At 47.2% G+C, this 15,089-nt stretch overlaps 1 protein-coding gene across 1 annotated transcript in view; it reads left to right on the forward strand.

The window, feature by feature from the left end:
- ADAM17 (ADAM metallopeptidase domain 17) overlaps positions 1-15,089 on the forward strand; it is a 73,431-nt gene that overhangs the window by 43,966 nt on the left and 14,376 nt on the right. Inside the window, exons 9-15 of the mRNA XM_073674173.1 lie at positions 1,278-1,391; positions 3,714-3,858; positions 5,467-5,555; positions 6,931-7,083; positions 7,709-7,908; positions 8,373-8,476; positions 9,054-9,188. Of these exons, the coding sequence (XP_073530274.1) occupies positions 1,278-1,391; positions 3,714-3,858; positions 5,467-5,555; positions 6,931-7,083; positions 7,709-7,908; positions 8,373-8,476; positions 9,054-9,188 (940 nt within the window). The remainder of the gene's footprint in view (positions 1-1,277; positions 1,392-3,713; positions 3,859-5,466; positions 5,556-6,930; positions 7,084-7,708; positions 7,909-8,372; positions 8,477-9,053; positions 9,189-15,089) is intronic.

The raw sequence follows: 15,089 nt of genomic DNA on the forward strand, positions 1-15,089 counted from the left end.
GTTGTGCTTTCACGCTCGTGGTAGCATGAGACGGACTCTACAACCCACAGAAGTTGCTCAGGTAGTGCAGCTCATCCAGGATGGCACATCAATGCGAGCTGTGGCAAGAAGGTTTGCTGTGTCTGTCAGCGTAGTGTCCAGAGGCTGGAGGCGCTACCAGGAGACTGGCCAGTACACCAGGAGATGTGGAGGGGGCCGTAGGAGGGCAACGACCCAGAAGCAGGACCACTACCTCCGCCTTTGTGCAAGGAGGAACAGGAGGAGCACTGCCAGAGCCCTGCAAAATGACCTCCAGCAGGCCACAAATGTGCATGTGTCTGCACAAACGGTTAGAAACCAACTCCATGAGGGTGGTATGAGGGCCCGACGTCCACAGATACAGACATATTGTATTTTTGTTTATCTAAATGCATGTATTTTGAGCTAAAAATAATTAATGCAATTGGGTTTCATTACAAATCTTGCACTGTTTAGCATTTACAGGCTTTTGATGTCCCTGCAAAATATTTTTAGTCAAAAAGGCATGCATTTAAGTAGATAAAAATGCAACTGAAGGTGTAGATAGCCATTTAGTGCAGCATCTGCGGTCTTAGCCGGTTGATTGCTTTTCATTGCAAAAAAGGGTAGGACTGTAAATTCTGCAGAGTCCAAAAATGTTATTAAAGGCAGTGATTTCAGATATAGCCCACATGCCTGGTAGTGGCTACAGAGCAGGTGCTGGAGTTGCAGCTGAGTTCGGCCATGGTGCCCGGGAGTCCCCAGTATAATAAATGGCCCTGTTGCAGCTTATAAAGCGTCTGGGCCCAGTAAGAGTTTTCCAGTTGTACTTTTATTTCATTCCTTTACCGATTGTTGATCCAGGGGTGATGTAGGGGTGATAATAGCCAGTTGGGATAACGGTGGAGCGATGATCAGACTTAATGGCTTACGACGATCACTGTCTGCTGCACCATGCGGTGTTTATTCCGAGCCTGCAGCAGAGGAGTCTGGGCGCAGATGGCGCAGCAGAAACGGGTGATGTCGTTGGCACAAAACAATGAGCTGCCGAGCAGAAGGCTGGGATCATGACTCGACCGAATGACAATATTCCTAGGAAGAGGCAAGATGAGCAGACATTAAGATGGGAGGGAGAGCTGAGCAATCTGCTGTATGTACTGAGAGAGAGCGCTGCAGAACACTTTGCAATAAGACTACCATTAGAAGCGCCTGTATGGGCCATATTAATTTCTGCATTTTTGTATTTTAATTTGGTTTATTATCCCTATTTATTTCTGTAGATCATTGTTCACAAGGAACCAGAGAACGTGAATGGTTCCAAACTGCACTATAACATGGCAAAGAACTATCCGAACGAGAACAAAGACGCCTGGGATGTGAAGCAGCTGCTGGAGGTGAGGGGGCGCGGGGACAGATGCTTCATCAGAGGAGGCCTTAGTGTCCTACGCTGTACAGTGCCCCCCGCCAGGTTATAAGATAGATTTTTTTTCTCTGAAGATCATTGTTAATGTGAGACCCTAACTCTATGAGAGACTTGTAATTGGTTCCCAGGGCTGCAAATGTCAACCCAAAATATATATAAAAAAATGAAGTCTGAAGCATAATGGGCAGATAACTGATACTGATGAATGGAAGCAAAAATATCTGTTGGAGACTGGTAATTTGCTTCCAGGGCAATGGACCGGAGTTTCTACTTCAGGTCTCTGTCCACTCCAACAGTTGTTCACAAAATAATGGAGGTTGCCTCAAAGTGTGTCACATAAGAAAGCTGTACCGGCACGAGGAAAGCATAGTACAGAATATGTCAGGATGCGTAGGACATGTAGCTTAGCGAGCAAGCAGTCATTACATAGGAGCTTATAGAAGTGTCAGGAGACCCAAAACCGCCGTAGCCTGCCCTGTTTGCTTGCACTCTCCCCACCTGATTTATATTGCGTGCTATGAGATTATAAAGAATTTCCCATGATGTAGTGAGTGCCGTCATCTACACTTCTACTATCGGGACTAAAAGTGTTAATAATAGTTTATTTTTATTAGTTTAAGAAAATGCAAAGAGAAATCAAAATCATCAGCATCAGTTCTTCTAGGTAAACTTACAAGCAGTTTTGAAGAAATTCTGCATAGAGGTTTTTCCAAACATCTTGGAGAACTAACCACAGATCTTCTGTGGATGTCGCTTGCGCAAATTCTTTTGTCTTCATGTAATCCCAGACTAAATTGATGTTCAGATCAGGGCTCTGTGTTGGTCAACTCATCACTTCCAGGACTCCTTGTTCTTCCCTGCACTGAAAATAGTTCTTGAAGAAGAACTCCCAAGAAATGTTTTATTTGCTAAACTTCTCTAAATACATACATTGTGTAATGTAAGTGCAATAAAATACTTGCCAATCGCCATCTTCCCCAGTTGCTCCAGTCCCCTACTCGCTGACTCTCAGTCACTGACTTTGTTCAAATGTACCTAGGAAAATTGATGCGGTCACACCAAATATTGAACAAATAAAGTAGCACTCTGCAACACTAGCATGTAAACATAAAATATATGAAATTTGAATTGCAATACTGCTCTAGAAAATAGGAAAAAACGAAGATGCTTAGTCCATAATTTGGCCAATTCATGTATGCCTAGCAGCCACAGGAAGGCGATCTTCTTTGCTGGGAACCTATCCTAATGTAGGCTTCATCCCAGGAGAGGATTCGCATTAGATTAGGTTCCCAGCAATGAAGGTCGTCTTGCCATGTCTGATGGGCACGCATGAATTGGCCAAATTATGGACTAAGTATCTTTGTTTTTTCCTATTTTCTAGAGCAGTAATGCAATTCCAATATCATATATTTCGTGTTTACATGCTATAGCATTACAGAGTGCAGCTTTATTTGTTAGTTATGTATGAAGATGGCTACTCTTAGTAAGCACCTGTACACACCACCAGTTTTCTGATTGGAAGTGACGGTCAGTCTTTTGATATTCACACCAAGTATTGGTTTGATTTAGATTTCTCTATTGTCCATTCACTTTGTATTTTGTTATTTCATAAAAATAAACTTTTAACACTTATATTTTTTAAACCATTCTCACTGTGCACAGCACTGTAAACTTTGGAAAAACCTCCCAATTATCCACAGGCTATAATGGCATGGTCCCCCATACTTCAAAAGTTATTGTCAATGAGCACAGGGTGGGTCAAGAGAAAATCTAATTATTTTTGCCCCTGAGCCGCTCCTCCGCACCATCTGCTGTGTACCCCTCCAGTCTCAGGCCATCGACATCCTGAGGGGGCATCACGTGACTGCTGCAGCCAATCAGCTTCTCTGATCAGCAGCAGCCTTCACATTCTGTATCAGGTGGCTGCTTCTTATTACCCCCCTCTGGGCCCATTTACAATAACATTTAAAGTGGGGGAAACCCCTTTATTGGACCTTTTTCAATAGTTTTTTTTTTTTTATGACATATTCATATAGCAGATGCCATTACAGTCTATGGATAAATGATGCCAAAGTGAAGCATTAGAGGCATCCGTCACCTATAGGCTTCCATGTTAAAGCAAACTATGGCCTCCGTCTGACTAATGAAACCCTATGGACACGATTTTCTTGCATGTTGGGAGGTTTCACGTTGTACATGCTAAATGTAAACCGGGAATGTGATGTGAGCAGGCTCCAATACATATATGATATGTTATCTAGTACGGTCGGTCATGTGAATTTTTTGTTTGCAGCAATTCAGCCATGACATATCAGAAAAGGCTTCCACAGTCTGTCTGGCTCATCTCTTCACCTATCAGGACTTTGACATGGGGACTCTAGGACTCGCCTACGTTGGTTCCCACAAGCCAAACACTCACGGTGGAATCTGTCCTAAAGGTGAGTGACAGTCCGTTCTTTATGGTTATTTATGTATAGGTTTGCTCTGTATAGGGAAGGCTCCATTATATGATTTATTGATCAGATCATCATTAAATTAAAGATCGGTCCAAACCGAGGGTAAAATACCTGGTCATCCTAGATCCTATAAAATGTATTATGTAGTAAATACTTCCTCATCACTTGTAAAGATCTGAGGTTGTGGGTTGTAAGTAATCACCTAGGCAGGTTAACGATGCAACAATATTTTATTGATCACAGCCATGGTAATAAAGCAATTCCAGGTAAATGGCCAAAAAACAGTTCTCTCAGTCCTCAAATTCCCAATCTGGGTTCAGTAGTTCCACTGGCTTTGTATGAGGCCATACTCACTGTCTCCCAACTTTTGGTTGGCCCACAGATTTCGTATCTCCAGCCAGTATAGTCTGTAGCCACAGTCCATGATCCTCTAGACGGCAGATAAAACGATGAAAGCCCAGGTATCCAGTAGCAGCAGTCCTTTTAAGAAAGTGTAAATCCAAACGACATAATCCATAATGGTAACATGTTTATCCATTTATCCTTCCAAGTCCACAGTCTCCATCCTCTTCCTTCAATCCTTCCACACAACTCTAAGACTAAAACATGTCTCTCCTTTCTTCCACACTATGTAGTTATCTGTACAGATGGAGAGCTGCATGATATATGGAGTACAGCTAGAGGTTTAGGAGAAGACCATTACTGTACATATAGTACAGGTGGAGACCATTACGGTACATGTAGTACAGGTGGAGACCATTACGGTACATGTAGTGCAGGTGGAGACCATTACGGTACATGTAGTGCAGGTGGAGACCATGACGGTCCATGTAGTGCAGGTGGAGACCATGACGGTACATGTAGTGCAGGTGGAGACCATTACGGTACATGTAGTGCAGGTAGAGACCATGACGGTACATGTAGTATAGGTGAGAACAACTACTGAATATATAGTACAGATGGAGACCATTACGGTATATGAAGTACAAGGGGGAGACTGTTACAGTATATGTAGTACAGAGAGGATGATCATTACAGTACATGTAGTACAAGAGGGGGGGGAAATCATTTCTGTACAAGGGGAGAACTATACATTACAGGTGGTACAGGGTATACCATTACGGTACATGTGATAGAGGGGAAACCATTACGGTACATGTGAATACGTGAATACGCAGCTGCCAGACCTGTATTTTTGGACAGTGGATCAGACATATTGAAATTCAACATGTCCAATCCTTCTAGGGATAATCTGTCCTCCTCCATACACATTAGTCAGTCCTGCTGAAATTGGCCAACATTGAATGTGTAAATGACCTTGATCCCCACATTTCATATTCTGTCTGTTTCCAGTGCCCGTCTTCTTGGCCATCGCTGTGTCTCTGCAGCGTATTCCTAGCAGTGTTACATGTGTTATCCATGCAGCCCGATCCTGCAGCAGATCTGCTTTTATTGCTATTCTCCGCTCCTCGCTGGAGACGTCTCCTCCGGTCCTTTGTCTCACACACAGTTGATGCCGGTGACTTTTCTTCTTCTACGTTCGGCTCTGACTGTCTCGTCTGACATGACTTCATCTCTTTATTCCCGCAGCTTACAGAAGTGAGTCATCACAGAAATCTATTTTCTTGAACACCGGTTTGACAAGTACAAAAAACTATGGAAAAACCATCCTCACAAAGGTAGAGGCAGACACACTTTTTTATAGTGGCCTTTTATGTATGTGTGTGTAATATATATATTGCACATTAGGTGGTTATAAATGATCTATACTGGGTTTTATTTTAAAACTAATAAAAATGTTTTTTTTTTTATGTTCCATGTTTTTCCTTATATTTTACAAAATAAATTAAATCCTGCATTTTTCACACAGGGCACCGGGCCTTACGATAGACCAATATTTCCTGTTCTGTAGAAGTCACTTTCCAGTAGTCTATTTCTCTTCACAGACAGGATTTCAATGAAAGTTAACACCTCTATATAGGATCCACCATTCACTATAGATGGTGTTCACAGCTCACCTCCTCCCTCTCCCTGCAGTGACCTCTGCACAAGCCACAGATCATGTCCACAGCAATTTCCCATACAAGTCATTGAATATCTCTTTTCTAAAGACTCCTATGGGCCATGTAGCGGCTGTAAAGCAAGTCTCTGAATGCTGTTAACTGCTGCTTAGGCAAGATAGCCGTCCACTAGGATAGGTTATCAATACTAGATCAGTGGGAGTCTGACATTCGGCTCCATTATCCACTATTATTACATCCCCAGGAAGTACGGAGCGTACAGAGCCAGAAAATCCCCGCTCTGTACACTGTGCTCATCGATCTCTCTCTCGGATATCCCTTTTAATGGGAACCTGTCAGTATTTGATACTGCCCAAATCGCAGGCAGTGTGAATCACAGTCTAGCCGCCCGATTGCCCGATAGACGCTCCGGCATTTCCGAGAGCATATCATTTGAAGATCTTGCCAGGGACGTCACCAGACTAGTCTTGTCTCCAGCTATGGTTCCTGGCCGACTCTTCCTAGCGCTGCTGCAGGTGATTGACAGGTCTTTTCCTTTGTACAAGCGAGGGAGACACCTGTCAATCATCTGCAGCAGCGCTGTTGTCTTCAAAGTAAATTTTCTAGAATCAACGGAGCACGGTTTCAGCATGGATCGCCTGACAGAGTAAGATACCCCCCTCTCTTATCATGCCTCTTGCCCTATGAAGCATTTGCATGGCTGACAAGCTGAGTGGGACTAGTGGTGACATTCGTGGCTTTTTCCATACTGAAGTAAGTGGCTGCAGGCATCGCTCATCCATTATATAGGGCTCACTTTTTAGCTGCACCCCTAAGTATCCCCCCCCCTTTCTACCTCCATTTGTAACCTCAGCAAACCACCGGCATTTCCTGGAACAGCAGTGCTCTGACTGCTCCATATTGTGCCTGGGTCTCCAGTGATGCATTGTACATAGACCGATGGATGAATACCAGGATGATCCGCTCACGGCAGAGCTCTGCATAGGCATGAGCTGTTATGTGTGACATAGATTTTATGTCTTCTCTCGGACAGGAAGCCGACCTGGTAACTACTCATGAGCTGGGTCACAACTTTGGTTCTGAACACGACCCCGACAGCATGGAAGACTGTGCACCCAGTGAGGACCGCGGGGGCAAATTTGTGATGTATCCTATAGCTGTGAGCGGAGACCACCAAAACAATAAGGTAACGATAATCCTCCCTGGGGTGGGTTTTTGTCTTTGTACAGGAAGTGGGGGCGTGTCTTTGACTTTGTACAATTAGTGGGGGAGTGTCTTTGACTTTGTACAATTAGTGGGGGAGTGTCTTTGTCTCTCTGCTCCTGTCTGAGATACTGCATACTGACATAACACAAAGGCTAGTTTTCAGTTTAGGGCAGGCAAGACATTGGGCAATGACAGGAGCAATGCATGTAAAAGAAATGAAGTTCCAGCACCCATAGTGCTGACAGAATGCTGTTGATGAAGAAATGGCCACTCAATAAGAGTGGATAGCAAGTTAGAGAGCATGAGAATTGGGACCGTTCTTGTACGTATGTGACTGGTATGTACACCAGAAGTAGTTTTTCCTTCTTGCGGGAAAGGAGGGGCAGGAAGACTGTGTTTTTTGTTTTTTTTCTTAGAGGTTTTTTGTGAAAAGACACTTTGTGTCCTAGCTGCATGATTTTCCGCCATTGTTTGTACACCTTTGCCCAACACCTTTCTCTTTTTCTGGCTTTCTGCTCTACATATGTGTGCATAGGGCAAATCAGGATGAAAGAAGAGGACAACTTTCTCCGATCATATAACTCATGTCTGCTTCTGTCCATCAGATGTTCTCCATTTGCAGCAGAGAGTCAATCCTGCGCACACTGATGAACAAGGCGTCCATCTGCTTCAAGGAGCGCAACAACAAGGTCTGTGGCAACTCCAGGGTGGATGAGGGGGAAGACTGTGACCCAGGCCTGCTGCACCAGCACAATGACCCCTGCTGTACCTCCGAATGCAAATTTAAGAACAATGCAAAATGCAGGTCAGTAAATCTTTGAAGAAAATTGCATTGAGGAGTGAATTGAAAAACTGCCTACTAGAGAACTGCTCTATTCTTTTAAAGGGTTAATCCCAACATTAAAGGGGTAGTCCAGGCTGTGGGTTCAAGTCTGCTGTCAATCTGTGACTGCAGACTTGTGAATCCTTACTGTGCACAGTGTGCGCGCTGTCATTATACTCTGGGGCGCATGACCGCAAGTATATGATTTGCATACGGGACGTCACGTGCCGACTAGACGTGCGTGGTCTCGCTCAATTTAAGTGAATTGAATGAGGTTGGACACGTCTAGTCTGATTGTGGACGGAAGTATGCATATCGCGTAATTGCAGCCACATGACCGCCGGAGAATCTTGACAGAGCACGCTGTAAGGATTCACAGGTCTGCAGTCATATTGAAGGTTATTAAATCTTAAAAATAATTTTTTATAAATCCTTCAATGTTCCAGTGATCGGAACAGTCCGTGCTGCAAGAATTGCCAGTTTGAAACTGCACAAAAGAAATGCCAGGAAGCCATTAATGCCACCTGCAAGGGCGAGTCCTACTGCACAGGTATGTACTGCGAGATCCTCCGGAGTGTTCTGTTTTTACAATAGACAATGACCCGGTTTCATCAAGACCAGCATTGTTCATACCTATAAAAGCCAAACGATGCCAAATTTTTAATGGAACCAAATTGCAAAAATTATTAAAAAAAAAAAAAAAAAAAAAAAAAAATGTCTTCAGAAGTGGGCGACCTTTGTCACGTTATCAGAGATTTTTCTTTTGGCTTCTGGAACTGCGCATTGTCGAAACTGGTCCACCTGCCATTTCTCTAGTGTACATAAGAATATTAAAAATGATCAGTGCTATAGGCTAACATAAGCATGGCTAACAGAGTGCAAAGCCAGGAAGTGTTGTCATGGGCACATAAACTTGTCTTGCTAATGTATGTGTATATATAATTTTTTTTCTTTTAAAATATATATTCTATTATTATTCTATTAATATATATTTATAATATTTATTTTTTTGCTTTATTTGCTCATGTGGATCGATATGCAGCACTCTCCATTATAAACTGTCCAGGACATTTCATGCGGTTTCTTTCAGTCATAGTCCAACCATCTCACTTTCTGCCTATCCACAGGGAACAGCAGTGAGTGTCCTGCTCCTGGAAATGCAGCTGATGACACCGTCTGTGTAGATCTGGGGAAATGCATGAATGGTGAATGTCGCCCCTTCTGTGAGATAGAGATGAACCTCAAGTCTTGTGCCTGCAATGGTAAGGGTGTGCAGCACAGACACCACGGCCCCCTGGACCACCTATAATAATCCCAGCTCCTGTTCTGCCCCCATTTCCCTGGCAGCCTAATGGATACGATCGGCTGCTGTATCCAGAACCATCGCTATTTCATGTAGTCACATGAACCTAAAGGAGTTCTCTGATATTAATAAACTCTGTTAGGGAATTTTGAGTTAATAAGGGGGGGGGGGGCTTTCCCCATACCGGCCTTTACTTTTAGAGGTTGGCAACAAGCGGGTCTCGCGCTCCCAGGAGCCCGGCACATCTGTACATTTCTGGACAGACCATTGAACTGTGTAATTGATGTAATTTTTCCTATGCATTTTGCATCTTTTTTTTTTTCTCCAGGCAAATTACACTGAGCCAAGTACTGGAGGAAATAACCCCAGCCAGCTGCAGGGCCATTAATGCCGGTTTTGCTGGATTAGTTCTTATCAGTAATCACTTATGATTTCATGTTATGTAATTGCTCTTTAGCTTACGTAGAAAATGACTCGCAGAAAAAAGCTTGACCAAAATGTGCGTACATAACCCGGTATACAGCGGCACACCCAGCCGTACAATATATATACCAGTATACAGCGTCACACCCAGCCGTACTGTATATATACCAGTATACAGCGTCACACCCAGCCGTACTGTATATATACCAGTATACAGCGTCACACCCAGCCGTACTGTATATATACCAGTATACAGCGTCACACCCAGCCGTACTATATATATACCAGTATATAGCGTCACACCCAGCCTTACTGTACATATCCAGGTATACAGCGGCACACCCAGCCTTACTGTGCATAACCCTGTATACAGCGGCACGCCCAGCCGTACTGTGCATAACCAGGTATACAGCTGCACACCCAGCCGTACTGTGCATAACCAGGTATACAGCGGCACGCACAGCCGTACTGTACATAACCAGGTATACAGCGGCACACCCAGCCTTACTGTACATAACCCGGTATACAGCGGCACGCACAGCCGTACTGTACATAACCAGGTATACAGCGGCACACCCAGCCGTACTGTGCATAACCAGGTATACAGCGGCACGCACAGCCGTACTGTGCATAACCAGGTATACAGCTGCACACCCAGCCGTACTGTGCATAACCAGGTATACAGCGGCACGCACAGCCGTACTGTGCATAACCAGGTATACAGCTGCACACCCAGCCTTACTGTACATAACCCGGTATACAGCGGCACGCACAGCCGTACTGTACATAACCAGGTATACAGCGGCACACCCAGCCATACTGTGCATAACCAGGTATACAGCTGCACGCCCAGCCGTACTGTGCATAACCCTGTATACAGCTGCACACCCAGCCTTACTGTACATAACCCGGTATACAGCGGCACGCACAGCCGTACTGTGCATAACCAGGTATACAGCTGCACACCCAGCCTTACTGTACATATCCAGGTGTACAGCGGCACGCCCAGCCTTACTGTACATAACCCGGTATACAGCGGCACGCACAGCCGTACTGTGCATAACCAGGTATACAGCGGCACGCCCAGCCGTACTGTGCATAACCAGGTATACAGCGGCACGCCCAGCCGTACTGTGCATAACCAGGTATATTACACTGAGCCAAGTGCTGGAGGAAATAACCCCAGCCAGCTGCAGGGCCATTAATGCCGGTTTTGCTGGATTAGTTCTTATCAGTAATCACTTATGATTTCATGTTATGTAATTGCTCTTTAGCTTACGTAGAAAATGACTCGCAGAAAAAAGCTTGTCCAAAATGTGCGTACATAACCCGGTATACAGCGGCACACCCAGCCGTACAATATATATACCAGTATACAGCGTCACACCCAGCCGTACTGTATATATACCAGTATACAGCGTCACACCCAGCCGTACTGTATATATACCAGTATACAGCGTCACACCCAGCCGTACTGTATATATACCAGTATACAGCGTCACACCCAGCCGTACTATATATATACCAGTATATAGCGTCACACCCAGCCTTACTGTACATATCCAGGTATACAGCGGCACACCCAGCCTTACTGTGCATAACCCTGTATACAGCGGCACGCCCAGCCGTACTGTGCATAACCAGGTATACAGCTGCACACCCAGCCGTACTGTGCATAACCAGGTATACAGCGGCACACCCAGCCTTACTGTACATAACCCGGTATACAGCGGCACGCACAGCCGTACTGTACATAACCAGGTATACAGCGGCACACCCAGCCATACTGTGCATAACCAGGTATACAGCGGCACGCACAGCCGTACTGTGCATAACCAGGTATACAGCTGCACACCCAGCCGTACTGTGCATAACCAGGTATACAGCGGCACGCACAGCCGTACTGTGCATAACCAGGTATACAGCTGCACACCCAGCCTTACTGTACATAACCCGGTATACAGCGGCACGCACAGCCGTACTGTACATAACCCGGTATACAGCGGCACGCACAGCCGTACTGTGCATAACCAGGTATACAGCTGCACACCCAGCCTTACTGTACATATCCAGGTATACAGCGGCACGCCCAGCCTTACTGTACATAACCCGGTATACAGCGGCACGCCCAGCCTTACTGTACATAACCCGGTATACAGCGGCACGCACAGCCGTACTGTGCATAACCAGGTATACAGCGGCACGCCCAGCCGTACTGTGCATAACCAGGTATACAGCGGCACGCCCAGCCGTACTGTGCATAACCAGGTATACAGCTGCACACCCAGCCTTACTGTACATAACCCGGTATACAGCGGCACGCACAGCCGTACTGTGCATAACCAGGTATACAGCTGCACACCCAGCCTTACTGTACATAACCCGGTATACAGCGGCACGCACAGCCGTACTGTGCATAACCAGGTATACAGCTGCACACCCAGCCTTACTGTACATAACCCGGTATACAGCGGCACGCACAGCCGTACTGTGCATAACCAGGTATACAGCTGCACACCCAGCCTTACTGTACATAACCAGGTATACAGCGGCACGCCCAGCCGTACTGTACATAACCAGGTATACAGCGGCACGCACAGCCGTACTGTACATAACCAGGTATACAGCGGCACGCACAGCCGTACTGTACATAACCAGGTATACAGCGGCACACCCAGCCATACTGTGCATAACCAGGTATACAGCTGCACGCCCAGCCGTACTGTGCATAACCCTGTATACAGCTGCACCCCCAGCCTTACTGTACATAACCCGGTATACAGCGGCACGCACAGCCGTACTGTGCATAACCAGGTATACAGCTGCACCCCCAGCCTTACTGTACATAACCCGGTATACAGCGGCACGCACAGCCGTACTGTGCATAACCAGGTATACAGCTGCACACCCAGCCTTACTGTACATATCCAGGTGTACAGCGGCACGCCCAGCCTTACTGTACATAACCCGGTATACAGCGGCACGCACAGCCGTACTGTGCATAACCAGGTATACAGCGGCACGCCCAGCCGTACTGTGCATAACCAGGTATACAGCGGCACGCCCAGCCGTACTGTGCATAACCAGGTATACAGCTGCACACCCAGCCTTACTGTACATAACCCGGTATACAGCGGCACGCACAGCCGTACTGTGCATAACCAGGTATACAGCTGCACACCCAGCCTTACTGTACATAACCCGGTATACAGCGGCACGCACAGCCGTACTGTGCATAACCAGGTATACAGCTGCACACCCAGCCTTACTGTACATATCCAGGTGTACAGCGGCACGCCCAGCCTTACTGTACATAACCCGGTATACAGCGGCACGCACAGCCGTACTGTGCATAACCAGGTATACAGCTGCACACCCAGCCTTACTGTACATAACCCGGTATACAGCGGCACGCACAGCCGTACTGTGCATAACCAGGTATACAGCGGCACGCCCAGCCGTACTGTGCATAACCAGGTATACAGCGGCACGCCCAGCCGTACTGTGCATAACCAGGTATACAGCGGCACGCCCAGCCGTACTGTGCATAACCAGGTATACAGCTGCACACCCAGCCTTACTGTACATAACCCGGTATACAGCGGCACGCACAGCCGTACTGTGCATAACCAGGTATACAGCTGCACACCCAGCCTTACTATACATAACCAGGTATACAGCGGCACGCCCAGCCGTACTGTACATAACCAGGTATACAGCGGCACGCACAGCCGTACTGTACATAACCAGGTATACAGCGGCACACCCAGCCTTACTGTACATAACCAGGTATACAGCGGCACACACAGCTGTACTGTGCATAACCAGGTATACAGTGGCACGCCCAGCCGTACTGTGCATAACCAGGTATACAGCGGCACGCCCAGCCGTACTGTGCATAACCAGGTATACAGCTGCACACCCAGCCTTACTGTACATTTCACAGAATACAGCGGCACGCCCAGCCGTACTGTACATTTCACAGAATACAGTGGCACGCCCAGCCGTACTATGCATAACCAGGTATACAGCGGCACGCCCAGCTGTACTGTACTTATCCAGGTATACAGCGGCACGCCCAGCCGTACTGTACATAACCAGGTATACAGCGGCACACCCGGCTGTACTGTACATTTCACAGAATACAGCGGCACGCCCGGCCGTACTGTACGTATCCCGGTATACAGCGGCACGCCCGGCCGTACTGTACGTATCCCGGTATACAGCGGCACGCCCGGCCGTACTGTACGTATCCCGGTATAGAGCGGCACGCCCGGGCGTACTGTACGTATTCCGGTATACAGCGGCACGCCCGGCCGTACTGTACATATCCCGGTATACAGCGGCACGCCCGGCCTTACTATACGTGTCCCAGCATACAGCGTCACACCCAGCCGTACTGTACATATTACGGCATACAGCGTCACACCGACGTACTGTACAGTGCTCAGCCTCGAGGATTACTACTACTAATCATCTCACCTACTACTTTTTTAACTGTTGATTTGTAACTGGCCATAAGTGTCACTCCAGACAGTAGACATCAGTTTTTTTGTTTTTTTTCTAATTCCAAAATCTTGTATCAAATTAATTCCGCAATATATTTTTATATATTTAAAGGAGTCAGTTTTTTTCTCTTCACTCAATAGATTCAAAGTTCATGAATATATCATCAGAAAATGACGTATTAAATCAGGGATTCATGTCATATACTTTTGTATAATATGGAAAATTGATTGCATATTGAAAAATAAGAGAGTGGCAACATCACTATGTCTCCCCTCGCCCTCTTCTCGCTCTCTCCTCGCCCTCCCCATTCTCTCTCCTCGCCTTCCCCATTCTCTCTCCTCTCCCTCCCCATTCTCTCTCCTCTCCCTCCCCTCGCTCTTTCCTTGCCCTCGCCCTCTCCTCGTCCTCTCCTCGCCCTCTCCCCTCGCTCTCCCCTCGCTCTCTCCCCTCGCCCTCCCCTCGCCCTTCTCGCCCTCCCCTCGCTCTTCTCGCCCTCCCCTCGCTCTTCTCGCCCTCCCCTCGCTCTTCTCGCCCTCCCCTCGCTCTTCTCGCCCTCCCCTCGCTCTCTTCTCGCCCTCCCCCCTCGCTCTCTTCTCGCCCTCCCCCCTCGCTCTCTTCTCGCCCTCCCCCCTCGCTCTCTTCTCGCCCTCCCCCCTCGCTCTCTTCTCGCCCTCTCCCCTCGCTCTCTTCTCGCCCTCCCCCCTCGCTCTCTTCTCGCCCTCCCCCCTCGCTCTCTTCTCGCCCTCCCCCCTCGCTCTCTTCTCGCCCTCCCCCCTCGCTCTCTTCTCGCCCTCCCCCCTCGCTCTCTTCTCACCCCCCCCTCGCTCTCTTCTCGCCCTCCCCCTCGCTCTCTTCTCGCCCTCCCCCCTCGCTCTCTTCTCGCCCTCCCCCCTCGCTCTCTTCTCGCCCTCGCTCTCTTCTCGCCCTC

This window comes from Phyllobates terribilis, unplaced genomic scaffold, assembly GCF_046119375.1.
Source record: "Phyllobates terribilis strain yellow unplaced genomic scaffold, ASM4611937v1 Scaffold_3__8_contigs__length_932513732, whole genome shotgun sequence".
NCBI classification, from domain to species: domain Eukaryota; kingdom Metazoa; phylum Chordata; class Amphibia; order Anura; family Dendrobatidae; genus Phyllobates; species Phyllobates terribilis.